This window comes from Camelina sativa, chromosome 1 (assembly GCF_030686135.1).
Source record: "Camelina sativa cultivar CO46 ecotype springtype chromosome 1, ASM3068613v1".
Classification (NCBI taxonomy): Eukaryota; Viridiplantae; Streptophyta; class Magnoliopsida; order Brassicales; family Brassicaceae; genus Camelina; species Camelina sativa.
In genome coordinates this window covers 14,666,865-14,691,623 of record NC_141880.1, presented here as the reverse complement: position 1 = coordinate 14,691,623, position 24,759 = coordinate 14,666,865, and the positions used below count along the sequence as shown (strand labels likewise).

The following is a 24,759-nucleotide window of genomic DNA, read 5'->3' as shown; positions in this document are numbered from 1 at the left end:
CCTCAAACTCGGCTTTGTCTTACTGCTAATGTTGTCTCTCCCATTCCCTTATCTCATGTTCAGGATGCAAAAGATCCATTTTGGAATAATGCTATGGATGAGGAATACAATGCTCAAATTAAGAGTGGGAGTTGGAACCTTGTTCCGCGCCCCCCTAACGTTAATGTGATTCGTTCTTTATGGTTGTTCAAACATAAGTATCATGCAGATGGGAGTTTAGCCCGTTATAAAGCTTGAATTGTGGCTAATGGCAAATCTCAAGAGCCTGGTGTCGACTGTGATGAAACCTTTAGCCCGGTGGTAAAGCCTGCAACTATTCGATCTGTTCTTCATCTTGCTGTTACTCGAGATTGGCCGCTTCGTCAACTTGATGTTAAGAACGTGTTTCTCAATGGCGACCTTGACGAGGTCATCTACATGCACCAACCGGCCGGCTATGTGGATCCCGAGAAACCCGATTATGTTTGTTTATTGCGCAGGTCACTATACAGTCTCAAGCAGGCGCCCAGAGCTTGGAACACCAGGTTTGCCAACTATGCAAAGAGCATTGGCTTTCAACAGAGCATCTCTGATGCTTCCTTGTTTGTCTATGATCATGGGGCTCATATTGCTTATCTACTCTTGTATGTGGATGATATTGCTCTCACTGCTTCCTCCACGTCTCTCCTTGATATGATTATTCACTCTCTAAGCAAGGAGTTAGAAATGATGGATCTTGGCCAACTACATCACTTTCTTGGCATTACCTTCACCCGTAGTAGCACTGGCCTCTTTCTTCATCAACATAACTATGCCACAGATATCATTGCTCGCGCTGGCATGAGCAATTGAAAATCTTGTCTTACTCCGGTTGATACGCATGGTAAGTTAGCTGAAGACAATGGGCCTCCTGTTTCTTATCCAACGTTATATCGTAGTCTCGCTGGAGCACTGCAGTACTTAACGTTCACAAGACCTGATATCTCCTTTGCTGTTCAACAAATTTGTCTCTTCATGCATGATCCTAGAGAGTCGCATTCCAATGCGTTTAAGCGCATTCTTCGGTATCTTCAGGGAACTCTCGATCACTGGCTACTCTCACTGCTTATTCCGATGCTGCTTATGTTTCACCGAACTCTGCCGACTCACTCACCGCCTATTCCGATGCCGACTGGGCAGGCTGCCCATCTACCCGACGTTCTACGTTGGGGTTCTGCATATTTCTGGGCGATAATCTTATTTCTTGGTCGTCTAAACGGAAACCCACCGCGTCTCGCTCTAGTGCGGAAGCAGAGTACAAAGGCGTGGCTAATGCGGTCTCCGAAGCTACTTGGCTATGGAATCTGTTTCTTGAGCTTCGTGTTCCGTTAAACAGAGCTACCGTGGTCTACTGCGACAATATCAGTGCTGTGTATCTCTCTTCTAATCCCGTCAAACATCAACGCACTAAGCATATAGAGATTGACATTCACTTTGTTCGGGAAAAGGTTGCTCTTGGTCAAGTCCGCGTTCTTCATGTTCCTTCTGCGTATATTTTTACAAAGGGTCTTCCTTCTCCCTTGTTTCTTGACTTCCGGTCCAGCCTGAGCATTCGTCCACCCAACGCTCCGAAAGCTCCGACTGTGGGGGAGTGATAGAATATATATATGGCAACATTCTTAATATTGCATTGTATAGAATATTCTCGATACATAACCCTAGTTGTACACACTATATATAGTTGTCATATATGTGATGATCCTCCTCACGAAGATTACCCTAATATCTTACACAAAGGCCACACAATGGCTAAATAGCCCGCCACAAAGGCCACACTAGCCCCTCCAAGGCTCTCTGTCGCTAAAAAATGGAAGAATTCTAACCGTTCTAACTCACATAAAACCTTCCATTTTTAGATTTTCCACTTCTGGAACTTTCCATTTATAAAAATTTCTAATTCGGGAATCTTTCCTCCCAAACACTGCCTTGCGGAAACTTTGTATCCCTAATCGCCACCTCATACCACTTCTTAAACCTTGCCTTCATCCTCGCCTCATGCTCCCAAGTCTGTTCCTAAACACCATCACAGTCCCACATGACTCTCATCAAAGGAATATTCTTCTTTGGTTGTTCCTTGATCCTCCTATCGAGAACCCTCACTGGTCTTGCCTCCAAAGTCATGTTAGGCTGAAGATCCTTAGGAATCTTAGCCAACAACTGATCATCCTCACGGAGGCACTTCCGCAACATAGACACAAACCTTATGGAATGCACGCATAACCTCAGGTAACTCCAGTCTATTTGCCACTGGTCCAACTCGCTCAATCACTCTGAACGGACCCATATACCTCGGACTCAACTTAGTCTCAGTCAATGACCTGTTCGGACCCCACAACATGGCCATCTTGAGGTACACTCTATCTCCAACCTGAAACTCAAGATCTCTCCTCCTCCTATCGGCATAACTTCTCTGCCGATCCTGAGCTTCCTTCATGTTCAGCTTGAGATCCCGAATCTTCTCCGAGGTCTCCTGAACAAAATCTGCCCCGTACATGCTCCTCTCCCCCACTTGATTCCAGCGTAACGGTGTACGACACAACCTCCCATACAAAGCCTCATAAGGTGTCATCCCGATACTCGCCTGGTAACTGTTGTTGTAAGCAAACTCTACCAAACTCAAGTGATCTGCCCAATGGCCACCCCAATCCAACACACACATCGTCAGCAAATCCTCCAACGTCCGGATCGTCCTCTCTGAGTTTCCATCTGCCTGAAATGCCCTCCAGAACACTGATGTGAACTTGGAATCCATATCAGACACAATGCTCGCTGGCACCCATGCAACCTGACTATCTCCTTCACATACTTTTTAGCCAAGACCGCTGCTCCATCAGTCTTCTTAATGGCCAGAAAATGTGTCAACTTAGTCAACCGGTCCACAATGACCCATATAGCATTAAACGTCCTGGACACTGGCAAACCAACCACGAAGTCCATAGTAATCATATCCCACTTCCACTCTGGAATAGGAAGACTCTTCAGCAACCCTACTGGTACCTGATGCTCAGCCTTCACCAGCTGATACACATCTCACTTCGCAACCCAACTAGCCACGTCCTTCTTCATCCCAACCCAGTAATAGTACCTCTTGAGATCACGGTACATCTTAGTCGCTCCTGGATGAATAGAGAACGTGCTCGCATGAGCCTCTCAGGATCTCCTGCCTCAACTCCTCATCCTTAGGCACACAAATCCGCCCATGCACAAGAATAGTACTATTAGCCGAAACCTGATACTCTGAATCAACATCCTTTGAGGCATTCACCAGCCCCAAATCCTTCTCTTGAGCCATCCGCACTCTGCTCAACAGGTCTGCTCTATCCGCTGCAATCAAACCCAACGGCTCCTGAGAAACCGCACACAAGCTCAACGCACTGATCTCTCATACCAGAGACTCTATATCCTGCTCCTGAGCCGAAGCCGCCCGCTTCCGACTCAAAGCATCTGCAACCAAGTTAGCCTTACCAGGGTGATAGGCTATCTCCAAATCATAATCCGCCAAGAGCTTCATCCACCGCCTTTGCCTCAAATTCAGCTCGGGCTGAGTGAATATATACTTTAGGCTCTTATGATATGTAAACACTTGTACCTTTGCACCATAAAGATAAGATCTCCAAATCTTCAGGGCAAAAACTACAACACCCATCTCCAAATCGTGAGTAGGATAGTTGTCCTCATGCTTCCGCAACTGCCGCAAAGCATAGGCAATCACCTTCCCATGCTGCATCAACACACATCCCAAACCCACTTTGGATGCATCTGTATACACCACATAGGGTTCTCCCTGCTCAGGCAAAGCCAACACCAGAGTAGTACTCAACATCTCCTTCAGGCTTGCAAAGCCCTCCTCGCACTCCTGTGACCAAAAGAAAGAAACATTCTTCCCTGTCAACTTAGTCATAGGGCATGCTCTGCTCGCAAACTCCTGCACAAACCTCCTGTAATAACCTGCGAACCCGAGAAAACTCCTGATCTCCATGGCATTTTGCGGTCTAGCCCAATCCCTGATAGCCTGAATCTTCTCCGGATCTATAGAAACCCCATCTGCAGATACAATGTGACCCAAAAAACCCATCTTACACTGCCAGAAACTATACTTGCTCAACTTAGCAAACAACTTCTATTCACGCAGCTTCTCCAGAACTGCTCTCAAATGCATTGCATGCTCTTCATGACTATTAGAATAGACCAGGATGTCATCGATGAAAATGATGACTGACACGTCCAGAAACTCCTAAAACACGCTGTTCATCAATCTCATAAACGCTGCTGGCGCGTTAGTCAACCCAAACGGCATCACCACAAACTCATAATGCCCATACCTCGCCCTGAAAGCAGTCTTCCTCACATCTGCCTCATCTATCGGGATCTGATGATAACCCGACGCCAGATCTATCTTGGAGAACCAATTAGCACCTCTCAACTGATCCAACAACTCATCGATCCTCGGAAGAGGGACTTGTTCTTCACAGTGACCCGGTTGAGACCCCTGTAATCAATACACAAGCAGAAACTCTCATCCTTATTCTTAACGAATAATACCGGCGCTCCCCACGGTGATACACTAGGACGGATGAATCCCTTGCTCAACAAATCCTCTAGCTGTTTTTTCAGCTCTGCCATCTCTGTTGGAGCCATCTTGTAAGGAGCCTTGGATAACGGTGTCGTCCCTGGTTCCAGTTCAATCGTAAAAGGATCAGACTGAGAAGGTGGTAATCCCTGCAATGACTGGAACACAGCCTCAAAATCCTTCACAACCTAAATACCGCTAACTGTAGACTTCCTCACTGACTCTGGCATCGATATAGTAACCAAATAAGCCTCACGGCCCTTCTCGATCATCTTCCCAGGCTGAGCGCTCAAACTCCACTCTAACCCGATGACAATCCAGATGAACCATATGCCGATGCAACCAGTCCATCCCCAAGATAACATCATACAACTCCACTGGGCTGATAAGCAAATCCGCAGGTCAAGACTCCCCCGTGATCTGAATATCAATACCCCTCGCTCGACCAATGACCCTCAGGAACTTGCCTCCAACAACTCTGACAACTCCTGCACGCTCTCCGGGATCCTCCACGATACCCACACTCTCTGCACACTCCGGGGTAATGAAGCTATGAGTAGCTCCAGAATCAAACATAACATGAGACTTAAACCCTCCCACCAACAAGGTCCCTACACAAACCTCATGTGTTCAGAACCTAACTCTTTATCACAAGACAACAGAAAATCTGAACTTACTAAGAATTCACAAAGATACAGTACCAGAAATTATACATGTGATAGCCCCGGCACTGGTTCCACCAGTCTCTGCAGTCGTGCAAACCCGTGGCGCCTGCTCAATCCGTGTCACCTGCTGCCCTCCCGGCTGCACCTGCTGTAACGGTGCCACTGCTATCGGCTGCAACGTGAGACAATAGGGCTTGATGTGCCCTGACTCCCTGCAATAGTAGCATACACGATCTGCTGTCGACGGGCACTCCTCTTGCGACAGCTAGCAATCTTGTGATCCTTGCTCCCACACTTGAAGCAACTCGCACCACTCGACGTCTGCCTAGCCTCCCACCTCCTCTTGGTTCCCAGCGTAGGCTTGCCACCCTAGCTAGAACCTACCTGATGCTGAGCTTTACTAGGCTGAACTACTGAGCTAGCCGCCACTGACTGTGCCCGGATATCCTCCTCAATCCCTGCTACAGTGTCAACCAGCTCTGCACGCGAAGCATAACTCCGCCCCCTACAGTGAACCCTCAAGTCATCACGTAGGGCCCTCAAAAACCTCCTGATCTGAGCCTCCTCAGACTCCATATCCCGACCCCCGTACCTCAGAAGTCGACTGAACTCCAATTCAAGCTCCCGCATTGACCGAGTCCCATGAGCTAGCTGAAGGAACTGCACCTCCAACCTATCTAGTGCTTCTCTAGGGAAATACTTGCGGTTGAATTCCAAGACGAAGTCAGCCAAAGACATCTCCCTCTGCACTCTCCTGGCTGCCACAGAACACCACCATAACTGAGCATCACCAGTCAAGTAGTGAACCCCAATGTCCACCCAAAACTCCCCAGGACATCTCAGAGTATGGAAGTTATGTTCCACACTCTTCCTCCATGCATCCGCAGCGATAGGATCTGTACCTCCCGAAAACCGCTCGGTACCAATACGGCCCATCTCTGTCAGCATGCTGATATAACGAGAATGGACCCCCACATCCGCAGCCACTGGCTGCCGCTCCGCCGCCACCACTGGTGGCACTACCTGAGCCTGAGCCGGTGCCACTAGTGGCAACCGCTCTAACAACTATGCCAGCAAACCCGCAAGGTCGATGCCCGGGACTCCACCCACTGGGACACCCGCACCCGGGGCCCTAACATCACCGGCTACTGGAACATCAACACCGCCCCCTCCGGCCACACTCATGGAATCCCCCTGGACACCGTGCGACTCGCCAACACCCTCTGCTGTCACACTATGGTCCGTAGTCTCACTAACCACTGGGAATGTGCCCCTACCACGACCACGTCCGCGTCCACGGCCACGTCCGCGTCCACGACCACGACCAGCAACAGCATCCTCTCTAACCATCTTCACTACCATGAGCAGAAGGCTAAGCACACAATTAACATAACACATAAACAACAACTCACCGTGGAATCACACTGTAGGCTCGAAGAGGATGTTCTAGGACTCCATGCCACACACAATTGTCTAACTCACATAATCAATCAGGATATGCTATCCCCAAACATCTACAACACAAAGCCTAGTGAACCCAAACCTAGAACCGTAAGAGCTCTGATACCAAACTGAAACGACTTGACCCGTTTTTTTTTTCAATAATAAATAATAATAATAATAATAATAATAATAATAATAATAATAATAATAAATAATAAACTACAACTGGTGGTCCCATACCCACTAGCCACCTAACCACAATCACAACCAACAGCGGAATAACCAATACCAATTAATAACCAATAATAAACCAATATCATAATCATAACAATATCCAAATATCAAACAACAAGAAACACCAAACCGGCAATCCTAGCAATGTTTCTAATGACCCAACTCTAGCAACCTAGCAATGCCAGAAAACATCCAATCGAGTCCCTAGAACATCCTCCTCTTCATTGCCTTGATTTCACGATCACACTTTGCCTTTACCTGCACCACAAACACAAATTGAGATGCATGAGTATTTGATAAATACTCAGTGAGGCAATCCTCCCATCTACTGGATACACACAAGCAATAAGATCTCTCATGCCACAAACAACAACAATAAAATAAACCAGGAACATGCACAAGTGACCCGACTCAATCCGGTTACTGCCAGAAGGGTGTCGACCGATACCTGAAGGTGTCGACCTGATGTTACTATATTTGACCATATTTAAGGCCTTGTTTAGTTCATGTTTTGCATCATATAGAAATGATTCCTTAGGTTTTATAGCCATTTATGTCCAAATATACACTTAGGATGTTTAGAAGCATGCATTGCATACATTTGTGCATTTGGAGTATTATTAGGTGATATGGAGCTCTAAAAGGGTAAAGAAGGACTTGGTGTTATTTCTGGAGCTAAACAAGAGGACTGAAAGTATCAGGAAGTGGATTCGCAAGGCAACTCGACCACAGCACTCGAGCAGGCACATGGTCAGGTACTCAGTCGGATTCATAACGAGCTCCTCAAAGATCGATCCACATGAAGATCTTCCGTTGCGATTCAGCTTCCGCATCCTTCATGAGAGTTGTAGGAAATTGAGATAACTTTCTAATGCCGGTGGTTTAAAGGCAATCAGAGGTATAGTTCAAGAGTTATCCCGATTTTACTGAACGGATATCATCCCAGATCGAAGACTCGAGCTACGTGACAGACCAACCACTCGACCATGCACTCGACCGAGCACATGGTCGAGCTGACCGCCGCCTCTCTGTTTTGTCCTCTAGCTAAATAGGGCTTCTCTCTCTTTACTATATATATGTGTACTGGCACTTGTGGCCGAAAGGAGAGACCCTGGAAACCATGTAGACACCTCATAACCTAGTTTTTGCCATTTTTTAGCTTCTTTTACTTTATTGCATCATCTCTTATCTTTTCTCTAGATTTTCATAGATTTGTAACCTTCATAACTTTGAATCTGTTGAATATTTGCTTTCACTTCTTTGTATTAAATTGTTCATCTTTATCTCATCTTTCTAATCATGATAGTTTCATTAATTTCAGGGTTTGTGTTCTTCATGATGATTTTTAGATCTTATTAGTGGCTTAGGATCTTAGGGATGAATTAGGTTGGACAAGGGTTATGGTTGTTTAGATTGATCAAGCTTTATTTTTATACATCTCTTCTAGATTAGATATGCTCTATGCTATTCTTATACTGAGAGGGTAAGGATAGATCTTAAGCTTCTTAGCATCACACCAATGTCTAAGTTGTTAGATAAGGCTAATGCTAGAGATTATCATGAAGCATGCTAAGAGATTAGATGTTTAAAGTGATTTTTGACATTGATGATCTGGGTTTTAATGCCTGCTTTGATATGTAATAGCTAGTGAGAACTAGGTCTAAGAAGTATCTTGGCTTGATTGTTATTGTCATGAGAATGGATTAACATGTATTAGAAGATCATTGTCTAGAGATAGCTCATTGTTGATTGAGGTTTGTTGACCAATTTAGATAGCCATAGCTTGAGTCCATCCCATGAATCCATCCTTAGGACCTTCTTTATTTATTGATTTCTCTGTTTAAGTATTGTTAATTGCTTGCTGTTTGCTTTGTTTTCATTATTTGCTCTGTTTCTGTTCATTCGCTTGTCAACTCGACCTCCCACTCGACCATGCACTCGACCGAGTGCTAGGTCGAGCTCCATTTTACTTTCTTGCTTATGTATTGTTCTGTTCATGTTTTCTTCTGCTTATTAGTTAATTCTGCTTAGTCTTGTTTATTGCACTTGTTCTACAGTTTAATTCAGCATTAGTATTGTCTTAAGTTGCCTTAGTTCATTGCATTTCATTATTGTCATTAGGTTGTTAGAAACAAATCAACTTGATATTTGGCTTAACTTGAATGCATTGATCACATCTTGACTGCTTACATATCACACTCTTTATGGATTGACATCCTTTATGCTACAACATCATAAGGGTATTGAAACACCTTGCATTACATTATGATCATTCATACTTATGTTTGTTTGTTTGATTGCATCATTCATTCATTCATAAGTAGATACTTGAAAAAGTTCTTATTTCACGACCGACACTAGACATTTGGTGTCGACTGACACCACTTCGGTGTCGACCGACACCTGCTCGACACTCCCGAAACCCTAACGGTGTCAACCGACACCTCCACATGGTGTCGTCCGACACTCGCTAAGTCCCCGAGCCGTCCTCGCGTTGGTGTTGACCGACACCACTGTCAAGCAGTGATTTCCTTCAAACAGAACTTCCGAATCTCGCCTCCAAACTTCTCCTATTCGTCCCATACGATCCCATGAACGAATGCAAGCCTTAGGAGCTACGAAAAACTCACAAACAACCAAAACAAACTTCCAAACAACACACAATATCACAGAAACAGATATCTTAGCTTAGATAAGCCATGATCATGCCCTCACCTTAGCCAACAATGAGATCTAAGCCCAAAAGACGAAGCTACCACCACAAAAACCTTCCCACCACGTTCCTAGCCTCGGATATTCACTCTCACAGCAAGATCTCTCCAAAAACGCCTTCAAATCTCACAAACTCTCTCCAAAACCTTAAGAAACTTTTGCTCTCCTTTTCTCTCTGTATTCTCTCAAAAACGGCGACCAAGACAAAATAGAACACGACCTAGGTCGTTTTCTCACTTAAATATCTCGGTTCTATGGTTTTCCCTAAACCAAACCGACCAAAATCGACAATTAAATCGAACTGGTTGAACCAGAAATCAAGTGGTGTCGGTCGACAGCACCATGGTGTCGGTCGACACCACCATGGTGTCGATCGACATTTTCCCCAAAACGCGTAGTTTTGGTTCGCGGGTGTTATAGTAGAGAATCATTATAAATAAAATTAATATGCTTCCAACTATATTATAATATTTTGAAAAGTTTAAAATGTTAACAATATTAAAACTATGTGGTTTAACAATATTAAAACTATGTGGTTTAAAAGTTTTAAATACTATAATTATTAAAACTTTTAAAATGTTAGAAGATTATAATTATTGAAACTTTCGTGAAAGTCCAGTATTGCTTCGTGGAAGTCGGCTGGTAAAACACTCCAATATTGCTTTTTTTTTTTCAAATCTTTTTTTCTATTCTAGGACAGATAAAAAAAATAAAACAACTAATTCAAGGATTTTAGATAATGAAAAATGTTTTTGTGTCTGTATATGCGAAGGAGCCTGATGGAGGTACTCGTTGAAAATTCCTGAAGCATGGTGCCATGACACTAAAGCAAACCTTGGTGCCAAAAACATGGTATAAAGATAATGAATGCCAAGAAGACACTAGAGCTCGGTGTGTTCACGGGTTACTCACTGCTCACGACAGCTCTTGTATTGTCATGCAATTTTTTTTGATAAATAATGTACAACACATTTTAATAAAAAAAAAAATATTTACAAATTTTAAAACTGATACATCGGACGGGTCCTTATCTAATATAATAAAAAACACAAAAATATATAATATAAACCATAAAAATAACCAAAAACTTATAGACGAAGCGAAGTCAGAACTGGAGCTGGCTATGGCAGACCCCTCTTCCACTACTATCATGATTGCTTTCATAAATGACAAACTAAAAAAGGCCTACAAGGAGGAGGAAGAATTTTGGAAGCAAAAAAGTAGACAACTATGGCTAATACTGGGAGATAAAAATACTGGCTATTTCCATGCAGTCACCAAAAGAAGAAAATCTGTGAATAAGTTCTCTGCTATTGAAGATGATGATGCAAAGGCTTTCTATGAAGAAAATCAAATCCTAACAGTCATCACAGATTATTACCAAAATCTCTTCAAGACAAAAGGCCACACAAACAGTTTCACAGTTCAAGAAGACCTCACCCCATGTATTTCAGATGAGACAAACGAGAAGTTAATAGCCTTACTTTCACCAGAGGAGATAAAAGCAGCTTGTTTCTCCATTCATCCTGATAAGGCTCCTGGACCTGATCGCTTCTCAGCCAGCTTCCTCCAATCCAATTCACAAACAGTGGGTCCTCAACATTCCCAAGAGATCCAACAATTTTTCACAACAGGCGTCCTACCACAACGGATCTATAATACACATGTTAGGCTGATACCAACGATTCAAAGTCCAAAGAAAATGTCAGATTATAGGCCAATCGCTTTATGCTGTGTCTATTACAAGATAATAGCTAAGATCCTTACTAAAAGACTGCTACGTATTCTCCATTGCATATTGTCAGAGAATCAATCAGCCTTTGTGCCGCAAAGGGAAATCTTTGATAATGTCCTCATCACCCATGAGGTACTCCATTACCTCCACTCTTCTACAGAAAAAGAGATGTTATATGGCAGTTAAAACTGACATGAGTAAAGCATATGATAGAAAAGAATGGAAGTTTCTAGCTGATGTTCTAAAGAGACTGGGTTTCCATCAAACTTGGATAAACTGGATTCTACAATGTGTAACTACAGTGAGCTACTCATACCTTCTGAATGGTTCTGCACAGGGTCTGATCTATCCTCAGAGAGGAATCCGGCAAGGTTACCCACTCTTCCCATATCTGTTTATTCTGTGCAGTGAAGTCTTAACGGGTCTCTCCAAAAAAGCACAACTGGATCAATCTCTTACTGGGATCAAAGTTGGCAAGAAAGGCCCAAGACTTAGTCACCTCCTCTTTGCTGATGACACAATGTTTTTATGCAAGACTGATCAACAAAACTGCTCCACTCTGACGGAGATCTTGAGAAAATATGAAGAAGCAACTGACCAAATGATAAATGCTTCAAAATCAGCCATCACCATTCTCTGCAAAGACTCCTCCTGAAATCAAAAACAGTATCAAAGAAAAATTAGGGATCCAAAAGGAAGGAGGTTCGAGAAAATATCTGGGGCTTCCTGAACTCTTTGGCAGGAAAAAGAAAGACCTCTTCAAAGCAATAGTGGATCGAATTAGAGCCTGCAACTAGTCTTCAAGGTTTCTATCCACAGCAGGAATGACCACACCACTGAAATCAGTATTGGCTGCAATGCCAACATACTCCATGACTTGCTTCAAGCTTCCCTCCTCTCTGTATAAAAAAATCCAATTTGTGCTTACTAGATTTTGGTGGGACTCAGGTATGGAAAAGAAGAAAATGTGTGGGGTCTCCTGGCAAAAACTAACACATTCTAAAGGAGAAGGAGGCTTGGGGTTCAGAGACTTACAACACTTCAATGATGCTCTTCTCGGAAATATCAGATGGAGAATCCTAGTAAATCCAAATTGTCTACTAGCAAAGGTCCTCTTGGAAAAATACTGCCATACAACCTCCTTCCTTGATAGTGTGGCCCCTGCAACCACATCACACAGTTGGGGAGGAATATGCATCGGAAAGGACCTGATCAAGACTCAATTGGGAAGGGTAATTGGAAATGGGACTAATACCCATCTCTGGAAAGATCCATGGATCTTTCTTACCTCTCCGCTCACACTAACATGGCCAATTACAGAAATGACTTGGTAACTCACTGTCTCTCACCTTATCTCGCTTGTCACTCTGGACTGGGATAAAGAGAAAATCTTGCAAACCCTTCCAGATTACCTGGATCAGATCTTGAAGATAAAGCTTAGCAAGCTTGGTGGAAATGATGAATTCGCTTGGCTCCCCACAAACTCCGGACTTTACTCTGCCAAATTGGGCTATTATAAAAGCGTAACAAGGAACCAAGACTCCTCCCTGCACCAAGACATAAACAAAGACTTCAATTGGAACTCCCTTATATGGAAATCTCTGGTCTCACCAAAGATACAATTCTTTATGTGGAAAATGATGTAAGGGGCATTACCAGTGGGAGAAGAACTTAAAAACATGAACATCAATGAGGAAGCTCGCTGCCCTTTTTGTGGAGATTTTGAAACCACTAACCACCTGTTCTTCACTTGCAACTTTGCGAGACAGGTATGGAATCTAATGCCCTTCAAAGACCTGATGGATCCAGATCATTTCACTACCACCAGAGCAAATCTTGAAAGTCTCCACCACAACATCCGTCTACCACCGGTTGGAATTGTAGCTGGACCTCTTCATCCCTGGATTTTGTGGAAGATCTGGACAGACGAAACAGTCAAGTTTTCAACAAAAAACACGCGACACCATGTGAAATAATTAATCAGGCAATTACCTTAGCTCGGGAATGACAAGCGGCACAGATTAGCTCTGTCGATTTACAACCAGTTAGAATTAAGCAAGTGCTCAAACCTCTTCGACCTGAAGTAGTATTGTGCAAGTCAGAACCGACGTGGGATGGGACATCGAAACTGGCTGGACTGGGATGGGTTTTCTCCAATTGCAGATCGAACTACCACCTTGAAGATTCAGGCAAAGCAGATCATGTTAGATCGCCTTTAATGGCTGAAGGTTTGACTGCTCTTTATGCGCTCCAACATGCCTCAAGGCTTGGTTTCACAAAAATCTCTCTAGCTTCTGATTCAATTCAACTTATCGAAGCCATAAAATTGGTGACTCCACAGAAGGAGCTCCACGGGATTTTACAAGATATCCTAATCCTATCCTCTTCTTTTCTTTTTTGTGATTTTCGCTATGTTTCTCGGGAAGAAAACAGGGAAGCCGATGCGCTAGCAATAACTTCCCTAAAGAACTCTATCTTTGTTCCAAGTGAGGCCTTTTTAGCCAAAAAAAAAAAGAAATCATATTTGTTTTTGGTATGAAAAATACATAATATCAAACAAAAACATTCGGGTAACCACAGATAGTTCTGATATATGTCAGGTTTTTTTTGGGTTTACCCACAAGACTTAAAATCCATTCGGGTTTTTTGAATTTGGGATTTTGTTGGGCGGATATTTTTCGGGTTTGGGTCGGGCTGGATTTTTTTTTACCCATCACAACAACATCCATAGGCATGTATTACAACCTTCCTTAATTATTTTCCTCGAAATCAAATAAGCGAAAATAATAATAAGGGCTAACATCTATCAACTCTTTAGATATGCTATACAGGTTACTGGAATAGATATTGATAAAGATGCTTACAATATGTCTCTAGAGTTCATCAAGAACTCAGGTGTTGATCACAAGGTCACTTTCATCCAATATGATGGTGTTCAGGCCTTAGAGAAGATGTTAAGCGTACATGATCCTTTACATCATGAATCATGTTTCTAGAATATTCTTACGTACGCACTTCCCTGATTATTTGTTTTCGTTTATATATGTATGTACGTATACGTATGATGATGGAACCATCAGGAGAATCCACAAACCGGAGTTTGATTTCGCATATGTTGATGCTGATAAACAAAACTACAGCAACATGCACGAGAGACTGATGAAGATGGTGAAGGTTGTTATAATTATAACGTTTGATAACACATTGTGGTTTGGGTTCGTCGCTGAGGAAGAGGAAAGCGTCCAAGAGCGCATGAGGGAGAACAGAGAAACCCTAATAGACTTCAACAAACGGCTTGCTGCTGATCCTCGCATTGAGCTCTGATAAAGAATAAACCACCAATACTTCAGTTCTAATCGTAACCGTAACCAATCGAGCTAACGTTCATAAAACGCAAGCCGATATCTCAAATGACGAAGATCTTACGGAGAGATCTCAATCAAGATGAGTACAACACCATAGTCTCACACGAAGAAGAAACGAAGAAGAAGATTGAAACGACCTAACACATTTTTTTTTAAAATAATAATAATAAATAATAATAATAATAATAATAATAATAATAATAATAATAATAATAATAATAATAATAAATACTCGACAGCTAGTGGTCTCATATCCACTAGCCACCTATCCACAACACACAACAGCGGATAACATAAACCATAACAATAACCCAATAAATATCCAATAATTAATTAACCAATATTCAAAGTGTAACAATTCCAATAACCAAACAACAGGAAACATAGAACCAGCAATCCTAACAACGATCTAATGACCCAACTCTAGCAATCTAACAGTGCCAGACAACAATCAATCGAGTCCCTAGAGTATCCTCTTCTTCATTGCCTTATTCCACGATCACACTTTGCCTCTACCTGCACCACAAACACAAATTAAGATGCATTAGTATTTGATAAACACTCAGTGAGGCAATCCTCCCATCCACTGGGCTATACACACAAGCAACTGTGTTACCAATGTTCCAAACAACCAACAAACAAAGCATACAAACCAGGAAAAGCAAACATCATCTCGCTGGAACGGAGGTGTCGATTGACACTAGCTCTTGGTGTCGATCGACACTACCCCACAGTGTCGAATGATGCCGCTTCACTGGTGTCGATCGACACTATCTCTGCAACTATGATCCTCACGAAGCCGAGAGTCGAATCTCGCTCCCAAAATCCACCAAATCGCCCAATACTTAAAACCCAAGCTATAAACGTCCGTAGGAACCTGTAGCATCCAATCCCAACAAGAAAAACACACAAAACAACAACAAACAAGTAAGAACAAGGAATCATAGGCTTAGATCAGCCATGGTCATGCACTCACCTTAAGAAGTGATTCATGAAAATAACCACAACCAAATGAGAGGCTCTCCAATATCCAAGAACAACCAAACTCGCTCCTACAGCCAATCACAACGACAAACAAACAATGAAAACAAACTGCTAGAAGAAAACAGAAAAAGACAACCTAACAAGTGAAACCACAAAATCAAAACGAACCATTAGCTTTCTAATTGCTCCGGTGAGAAGCAAGGTCTACACGTACTGAAGCTTCCCACAAAATTTCAGAACGATCAGATCTCAGGTGAAACCGTAATCGATCCCGAAACACCCGCTGGTCTCAATCCGTGACTGAGACGAAACGACCCACTAAACTGCCAATATCTCATAGAATATTAACCCAAACTAATTTCTGTAAAAAGGAGAGTGTACGAAAATCTCCTAGCTACAACTCTACCAAAATTCAGTACCTTTCGAAAGGATTTTACCCGTCAGATCCTCCTTCTACCAAACCCTGACAGTTCTGTTTCTCTCTTACTATAAAGGAAATGGTTGATCTCCTTTGCCTTCTCCTTTACACCAAATAACCAAGAGTTATCTCTCAATCTCTCCCTCCCTCTAATGAAAATGTTGACAAAAGCACAAAAGAAGAGAGAGGAGGCGTGACTTTGAGGGAGATTAAGGGTTTTGGTTTAATTTGATTAAACCAGAATTTAATTAAACCAAAAATCAATTAAAAATCTACTCTGTTGGTTTACTCAACACATCCCAAATTTATTCCTGAAACATGGATGTTACAATTCTCCCCCACCAACATAGATTCGTCCTCGAATCTCGAATAACCATCAGCCAAGAACTCCTGTGCAACCGTTTCCACGGCCCACACTCCTCTGAACGATCTACAGAAGGTCCCCTATATGCGATAGACTCACGTTCCAGACAATATTCTCTCGACTTTTGGACTTTCCTTTACTCACAGGCCTAAACCTTGAGTTTTTATTGGCTCCTCATCAGGACGAAGCCTGCATGCCATAATATTAGCTCCTCATCAGGTCGAAGCCTGCATGCTATAATATTCGCTCCTCATCACGCTGAAACCTGCATGCCATAATATTGGCTCCTCATCGGGCCTAAGCCCGCATGCTGTAATGTAAGGAAGTCCAATACTCGTCTCTCGGGTTGCCACCCTGCAGCGCGCCCCCAGATCGTCATCCGAAGTCGATATACCAACTATACTCTCAAGCCACAAAGTCTTAGAATATATCAGTACTAGGAGAACCGAACTCTTCCAAGAGTCGTGAGCAAACAATTCTGAACATGTTTGAGTCATATCCCTAACCACGTTTCCTTCCCATGGCTTGCGTAGAACAACACAATGCCCTACCAACCACATATCCCCTCACTGGAATACCTCACCCGGATATCAACACCTCTTGTCCACCCAAGAACCTCTAGTAACTTATCTCTTAGGGAAACTTCCACAAGATAGCTTATTACAAAATTAACGTTCCACTTAGAAATTCTCCACATCAAATCATCAATACGAGCGTAATAAAACAAAAAAGTACCATACGTTCGCATATACTGATTCACCATCTCAAATGCTTTGCAAGCCGCCAACTCAAACCACTTGTCCTGTTTCCCTCAGCTACCAAAACCTTGAATCTAGCAACCTTGTCCATCTCCAATGAACTTAATTCAACATCGTCGCAACGATTAGATTATCCTGCCATGAAGGCTTCTTGTGAACTTATGTACCTGGAAAACATGCCTTTCCCGGCTCAAACCTGCTGCAACTCCCCTTCCCGGGAGTCCAACACCACCGGCCTCACAATCCTGGCGCAACAGCCACACATTCACAACCGCTCCGATCACAAAACCCTGACCAATTGGTCAACACATCCAAAACCCGATATTAAACCACCATCAATCTCTCGAGGTCTACATTCAATCGGTTTGTTTATACTCACGTCCTAGGTATTGCTTGCTCCGAAAACCTCCACCCTTAGGTCGCAACCTTCGAGCCATACCGATCTCACTCTTGGACCACAATCCTCAAGATATTGGTATGAGGGGAACTACTCATCCCCTCAGGAGAACATCATCCCCTCTGCCACTCTCGGAGCCCTCAGCCCCTCGAGCTATCGGTATTCAAGAGAATCACCATCCCCTCAGGAGCAACAATCCTTAACAACTTTAAACATCTCTCGACCAAAGTACCTCCAGTGGTCCGAGTATAACATTGCAATGTTACACCTGCCCCCTCAAATTCTCATATCAACATGGATTACCCACCAAATAGAGAAGTATCTCATCCAACTACATATGATCACCTACCTGCCCCTCTAGGCTCGATACCTCTCGATAAGAATCTCGTATCGGTCATCTACAAGTGCTCCATCCTCCTTACAAAATATGGATAGTCCTCAACATCTGCAGCCCTCAGCTGCACCCCGCAACATGCAGTACAACTGGAATCTGCATTGGTACCGCTCTAGGTAACCGCTCCCACAGCACACCAACAGATCTGCCAAGCGATTATCTCGACCCTGGGCTCCACCTGCTGCAACCCCACACTTGGGTTCCCAACACCCTGGCACGCTCACCGGCTAATCCCCTCTGGTCCCTCCTGATACGCTTACGATCCTACGACGTACCTCCTCGTGGAACTCTAACCTCACACTTGCTGGCCTCGGAAACCCGCCCAGCCATGACCACGACATCGCCCACGTCAACGACCAACAACTCAAACACCTTTAACCACTGCATTTCCAAGAACAGAGGCTAACAAGCAATCTTAACATAACACAAAACCACAAAAACATAAATTCACCATGGAATCATACTGTAGGCTCGAAGAGGATGTTCTAAGACTCCATGCCACACAAAATTGACTAACTCACATAATCAATCAAAGCATGCAATCCCAACATCAACAACAGAAACCTAGTGAACCCAAACCTAGAACCGTAAGGGCTATGGTACCAAACTGAAACGACCTGAACCATTTTTTTAAAATAATAAATAATAATAATAATAATAATAATAATAATAATAATAATAATAATAATAATAATAATAATAATAATAATAATAATAATAATAATAATAATAATAATAATAATAATAATAATAATAATAATAATAATAATAATAATAATAATAATAAATACTCTACAGCTAGTGGTCCCATACTCACTAGCCACCTATCCACAACACACAACAGCGGATAACATAAACCATAACAATAATCCAATAAATATCCAATAATTAATTAACCAATATTCAAAGTGTAACAATTCCAATAACCAAACAACAGGAAACGTAGAACTAGCAATCCTGTTTGTACCGGGAATTTGCACAACACTAAGTAAATTAAGGTTTTAGGGAAAGAGTGAAGCTGGTTCTTTTATTAACGATAAAAACCTGAGGTCGTCACTTAGCACGAGTCAAGATTGAGCTCGTCAGTCCATAGGAGAACTAACCAGCTAATAGTGACGAGCTCGGAAGCTGAAAAGAATTTTACAGAAGAGAATAACAGTTTTCGATGCAAAGTATTGCTCTCTAGATCTTGTCCAGGGGTCCAGCTCATCATCTCAATAAATATATGATGCTATTTATAGGCGATTGTAGAACTAAGGTTCCCTAGGGTTCTCAACGCGAAATGCCGAGATTACCCTCTGCGGAATGTTAATGACCTGCTCCCAATTTTGTCGGGCCGAAATCACAATTAATGAGTCTTGTTGGGCCGAGTGGCATAATGGACACATCCCATGTCCAACAAATCCTAACAACGTTCTAATGACCCAACTCTAGCAACCTAGCAGTGCTAGACAACAATCAATGGAGTCCCTAGAACATCCTCCTCTTCATTTCTTTATTCCACGATCACACTTTGCCTTTACCTGCACCACAAACATACATTGAGATGCATGAGTATTTGATAAACACTCAGTGAGGCAATCCTCCCATCTACTGGGCTATACACACAAGCAACTGTGATACCAATGTTCCAAACAACCAACAAACAAAGCATACAAATAAGGAAAAGCAAACATCATCTCGCTGGAAGGGAGGTGTCGACCGACACTAGCTCTTGGTGTCGATCGACACTACCCTACAGTGTCGATCGATGCCGCTTTACTGGTTTCGACCGACACCAACTGGTGTTGATCGACACTATCTCTACAATTATGATCCGCACGAAGCCGAGAGTTGAATCTCGCTCTCAAACTCCACCAAATTGTCCAATACTCAAAACCCAAGCAATAAACGTCCGTAGGAACCTGTAGCATCCAATCCCAACAAGAAAAACACACAAAACAACAACAAACAAGCAAGAACAAGGAATCACAGGCTTAGATCAGCCATGGTCATGCACTCACCTTAAGAAGTAATTCATGAAAATAACCACAACCAAATGAGAGGCTCTCCAATATCCAAGAACAACCAAACTCGCTCCTACAACCAATCACAACGACAAACAAACAATGAAAACAAACTGCTAGAAAGAAAACAGAAAAAGACAACCTAACAAGTGAAACTACGAAATCAAAACAAACTGTTAGCTTTCTAATTGCTCCGGTGAGAAGCAAGGTCTACATGTCCTGAAGCTTCCCACAAAATTTCAGAACGATCAGATCTCAGGTAAAACCGTAATCGATCCCGAAACACCGCGACTGAGACGAAACGACCCACTAAACTGCCAATATCTCCTAGAATATTAACAGAAATTAATTTCTGTAAAAAGGAGAGTGTACGAAAATCTCCTAGCTACAACTCTACCAAAAATCAGTACCTTTGGAAAGGATTTTACCCGTCGGATCCTCCTTCTACCAAACTATGACAGTTCTGTTTCTCTCTTATTCTAAGGAAAAGGTTGATCTCCTGTGCCTTCTCATTTACACAAAATAACCTAGAATTATCTCTTAATCTCTCCCTCCCTCTGACGACAATGTCGACAAAAGCACAAAAGAAGAGAAAGGAAGCGTGACTTTGAGGGAGATTAAATGTTTTTGGTTTAATTTGATTAAACCATAATTTAATTAAACCAAAAATTAATTAAAAATCCACTCTGTTGGTTTACTCAACACATCCGAACTTTATTCCCCAAACATGAATGTTACAAAAATAAAACAAACTAAAAATCTCAGATTCTGTTTTTGCATAAACTTCACAATTAATGAACTCTTTTTTCTCTATATATCTCTCGATTTCATCCTCTTTTCTAACAAACCCTCCCAATCACTAAGCTTCTGCCAACACATCATTGACCTCTTAGCCAATCATCTTTCACCATCCCTTCATGTCAGCTACTATTCACTACTCTTCATTTTCCTATAACAAGCTCTCTCATCAAGTCTCCTTTGGTGATGGTGTCACTCTCTGCAGTGATAAGACTAAATCACAGTCCATCCATCTCTATCTTTTTATCTATCGCAATATTTTCTTGTTTCAATAAGTGTTTAAAACCATCTCCGGTTTGATTATCTGGTTAAGTTCTATTTTGGTGAGGTGTTGGACCACACAAAACTTATGCAAAATGCGTCAATTCCAAGAAATTAATCAGCAACTTATGAGAAATTAAAAAAAAAAACAACGAAAACAAAGATAATTAATAATAAATTGCCTCAAAGCTCAGCTCAGGTCTCCATAATTTCTCCGCATGATTTAAAATCTCGGATGAACGAAAGTTATGATTTGATCATCATCGCTGGCAATTTCTTAATTAATCAATGATATATTATGGTTTTTGTGGTTTTTAACCATGATATAAGGAGTCTTTTCGAGTTTTTTTTTGATGTGTTTTTAGGTTTTTTACGAGTCTTTACAGGTTTTATAGGATTTTGGCATGAAAGGAGCAAAATGGAGCAATTAGAGAGATTTTGGAGCAATTCATCAAGGAAGAGAAGTTGGATTTGATTCAGAGTGATGGTGTCGATCGACACCACCCTTGGTATCGGTCGACACCCCTGTTTGTCTACGAGAGAAGCCAGTTTTGGAAGTTTCACAAATTTACCAAAGTTTTCCATAATTGCAAGACAAGTCTCTGACGTGTTTTTAGACATATATATATTGCTTTTAGGTTTAAGAAACACTTAAGTGATTTTCTAGCAAGTTTTATTTTCTGCAATCCTATGAGATTTTGAGAGTTTTTGGGAGAGAGAGATCCAAACTGCTTTGTAGAGAAGAATTCATAAACCCCCTCTTTACTCTTTTAATTTCAATTGCTTATTATTCAGAATGATGATTTGTGTTTCATGGAATATGTCTAAGTAGTTTGCTTGTTAGGTTCAGGGGTTTTCATAGGGTTTTTTTTTATGGTTTATTAGATTTGTTTATTTAGGATTCATTATCTTTCTAGATCTTCATCATAGGTTGTTCTGCATATTAATCCTTGATTGGCCATCTAGAATTAATACCTTAGGAAAATAAATTGATATGAGAACCTGATAAAACCTTCTGATGAGCAAAATTACTTCTTGCTAAGAGTTTTGATTTAGTAAATTTGTGAACAATCTAAACCTGTTTTCAAAGCTGATTTTTAACCTAGAATTTTACAAAGAGATTTTGATTTTCTGGTTTTAAATTTAGATAATATTTGCAGTGAGAACTGATTTATTTTACAGAAGAGTATAGAGTTCTAGATCTGATCTTAATTGCTTGAATCCTATTTATTTATTGATTTAATATTTCATAATTACCTGAGAAATTCCCTAGACCTAACTTTTTAATCCCTTGAATTTACAACAGTTTATTAATATTTTACATTGCCTTTTTTAATTTAAACCATCTTGTTTAGCATAATAACAAAACTCTATAATTTATTGTGTAGACTTGAGTCCTTGTGGAAATCGACCCCTAAGTAATACAATGATTTCTTAATTTGAGAGAGTAGCTCTATGGTTTAATTTGAGCATATCAAATTTGGGCGCCGTTGCCGAGGACTCTTTGATCTACCATTAGATTTGAGTTTTTAATTTCGTCTAAATTTTTCTTTTTATTTTCTACTTACACGTTTTGTTTTTCTTCTCTTTGGTGTTTCAGGTGCATGCCTCCTAGACCTCACACAAGGAGCAACAAGACTGGTCCTACTGTGAAGCTTTCGAACGAAGAGCTAGGAAAACTTGAGAGTGAGAACCGAAAAGCAGCTAAATCAGCGTAGATTGTCAATCTGGTCATTCTAAGAGTTGATAAAGCTGGTGTGTTGAGAGATCAAGAGGGCCACTTGCACAATGAGAAGGGCCAAAAGTTTGATGCTGAGGGGAATGTGATTGCTGAGATTGTCGTTGACGAAGAACAAGCCGATGGTGTCGATCGACGCCAACTTGGTGTAGATCGACACCTTCCTCCAGCAGACGTATGTGGAGCTGCCAACCCCGACAACAACCCAGTTCGAAGACATGATCAAAACCGGGACTTGATCTGGACCATTGCGGACTTCAACAGAGCTGAATTGATGTATGAGAACCGCGATGCTATTGTTCCACCTCCATTCCAGCGGAATGACTTTGAGCTGAAGCCCGCCTACTTCCAGCTAGTTGGGCAGAGCCTTTCTCAAACCTGCCAAATGAGAAGCTTCTGGATCATATTGAGCATTTTGAAGATCTGGTGACCAGTATTAAGGCCAATGGAGTGACTGAAGACTACATCTACTGCAAGCTCTTTCCATACTCACTTGCAGGAGAGGCATCTCAATGGTTGAAGCAGTTGCCACCCGATTCATTGACAAATTGGCAGAACATCAAGGTGGCTTTCCTAAATTATTTTTATGATGATGCAATGTCAGATGAGCTGAGAGTCAAGCTGTCCTCCTTCAAGCAAAGACCAGATGAAGCTTTCATGGCAGCTTGGGTGAGATTCAAGACTTATCAGAGGTACTGTCCACACCATGGTTTCTCAAGAGTTCAATTGCTGAGAATTTTCTTCAGAGGGTGCGATTGGGAGTATCAGTTAGCTTTGGATATTGCAAGCCATGGCAAATTCAAGACAAGATATCCAGATGAATCTGAGGATTTGATTGAGAATCTGGCCTCCAGCAATAGCACTAAGAGAGCAGATGCTGAGAGGAAGAGATTGCATGGAGGATTTGATGCAAACCAGCTAGCTTCTGTCAATGGTAATCTTGATTCAGTTCACAATCTTCTTTTAGGTAAAAAGTCAGTTCATTTTGCTGCTGAAGTTGAGACATTTGAGCCACAACCTGAGACAAGGAATGAAGAAGCAGATGCCAACATTGTCTATGAAAATCAGGGTTAGAGATTCGGTAATCAGCAAAGCAACAAACCTTACAGTGGGAACTCTTCACGCTATACTCCCAAACCGGATTACCAAAAGCAGCAACAAAACAATGGTTATACAAGAACTTATGGGAACTCATCCTATCAGTCTCCGCCTCCACAGACTCCTTCTGAGAGTAGAATGGAAGCCATGCTGGATCAGATTCTTCAGGGACAGGAGAATATGACAGTGACATTCAATGGAAAAGTCGACAATGTCTACAATGAGCTTACTGGAAGGATTGATGCACTGAGTGTTCATGTTAAGAATCTGGAGAGTCAAGTTGCACAGACTGCTGGGTCTGTCAAATGACAAGAGGGTTTTCTTCCTGGAAGAACTGAGTCAAATCCCAAACATTCTTGTAATATCATATCAGTGAGAGGTGAAGATGATGGTGAAATTGCTTCTACAAAACTGGGAGAGCAATCGGCCAAATCCGAGCCGGAGATGTCAACACTAGATGATGGTGTCGATCGACACTCATCTCAGACAGAACCTGAAATTACAAAATCTCCGGTTCCAGCAGCTGTTGAGAGGGTGTATAAGCCTAAAGTCCCTTTTCCTAAGCCAATAAGATCTAAGCAATAGATGGAGGAAGCTAGATGAAAGGCAATGATGGAAAAGGTGATGATTGAGATGCCTTTGATTGATGCAGTAAAGCTTTCACCACCACTTAAGCGGTATGTGAAGAGAATGGTATCAAATGGATTGAGCCCTCAAGAAGGAGCACTGCTTACCAAGGATGTCAGTGCAGTTCTTTTGAACCAGCCTCCACAGAGGAAGAATGAGATAAAGTAGGAGGTG

The 24,759-nt window shown here is 42.0% G+C and overlaps 1 protein-coding gene and 1 non-coding gene across 2 annotated transcripts; one reads left to right on the top strand and one right to left on the bottom strand.

The window, feature by feature from the left end:
• Positions 1–1,945: 1,945 nt before the first annotated feature.
• LOC104708559 (putative caffeoyl-CoA O-methyltransferase At1g67980) lies at positions 1,946–23,290 on the top strand (the record flags this gene model as incomplete). The annotated part of the gene is made up of 7 exons (XM_087511419.1): positions 1,946–1,970; positions 10,498–10,576; positions 11,733–11,748; positions 14,209–14,330; positions 14,458–14,697; positions 21,028–21,084; positions 22,864–23,290. Coding segments are annotated over 7 exons (966 nt in total), but the record flags the coding sequence as incomplete, so codon positions are not given.
• On the bottom strand, positions 21,307–21,393 carry LOC147949936 (small nucleolar RNA Z159/U59). The gene has a single exon (XR_015565605.1). It is a non-coding gene; the product is annotated as a small nucleolar RNA Z159/U59 (small nucleolar RNA).
• Positions 23,291–24,759: the final 1,469 nt, after the last annotated feature.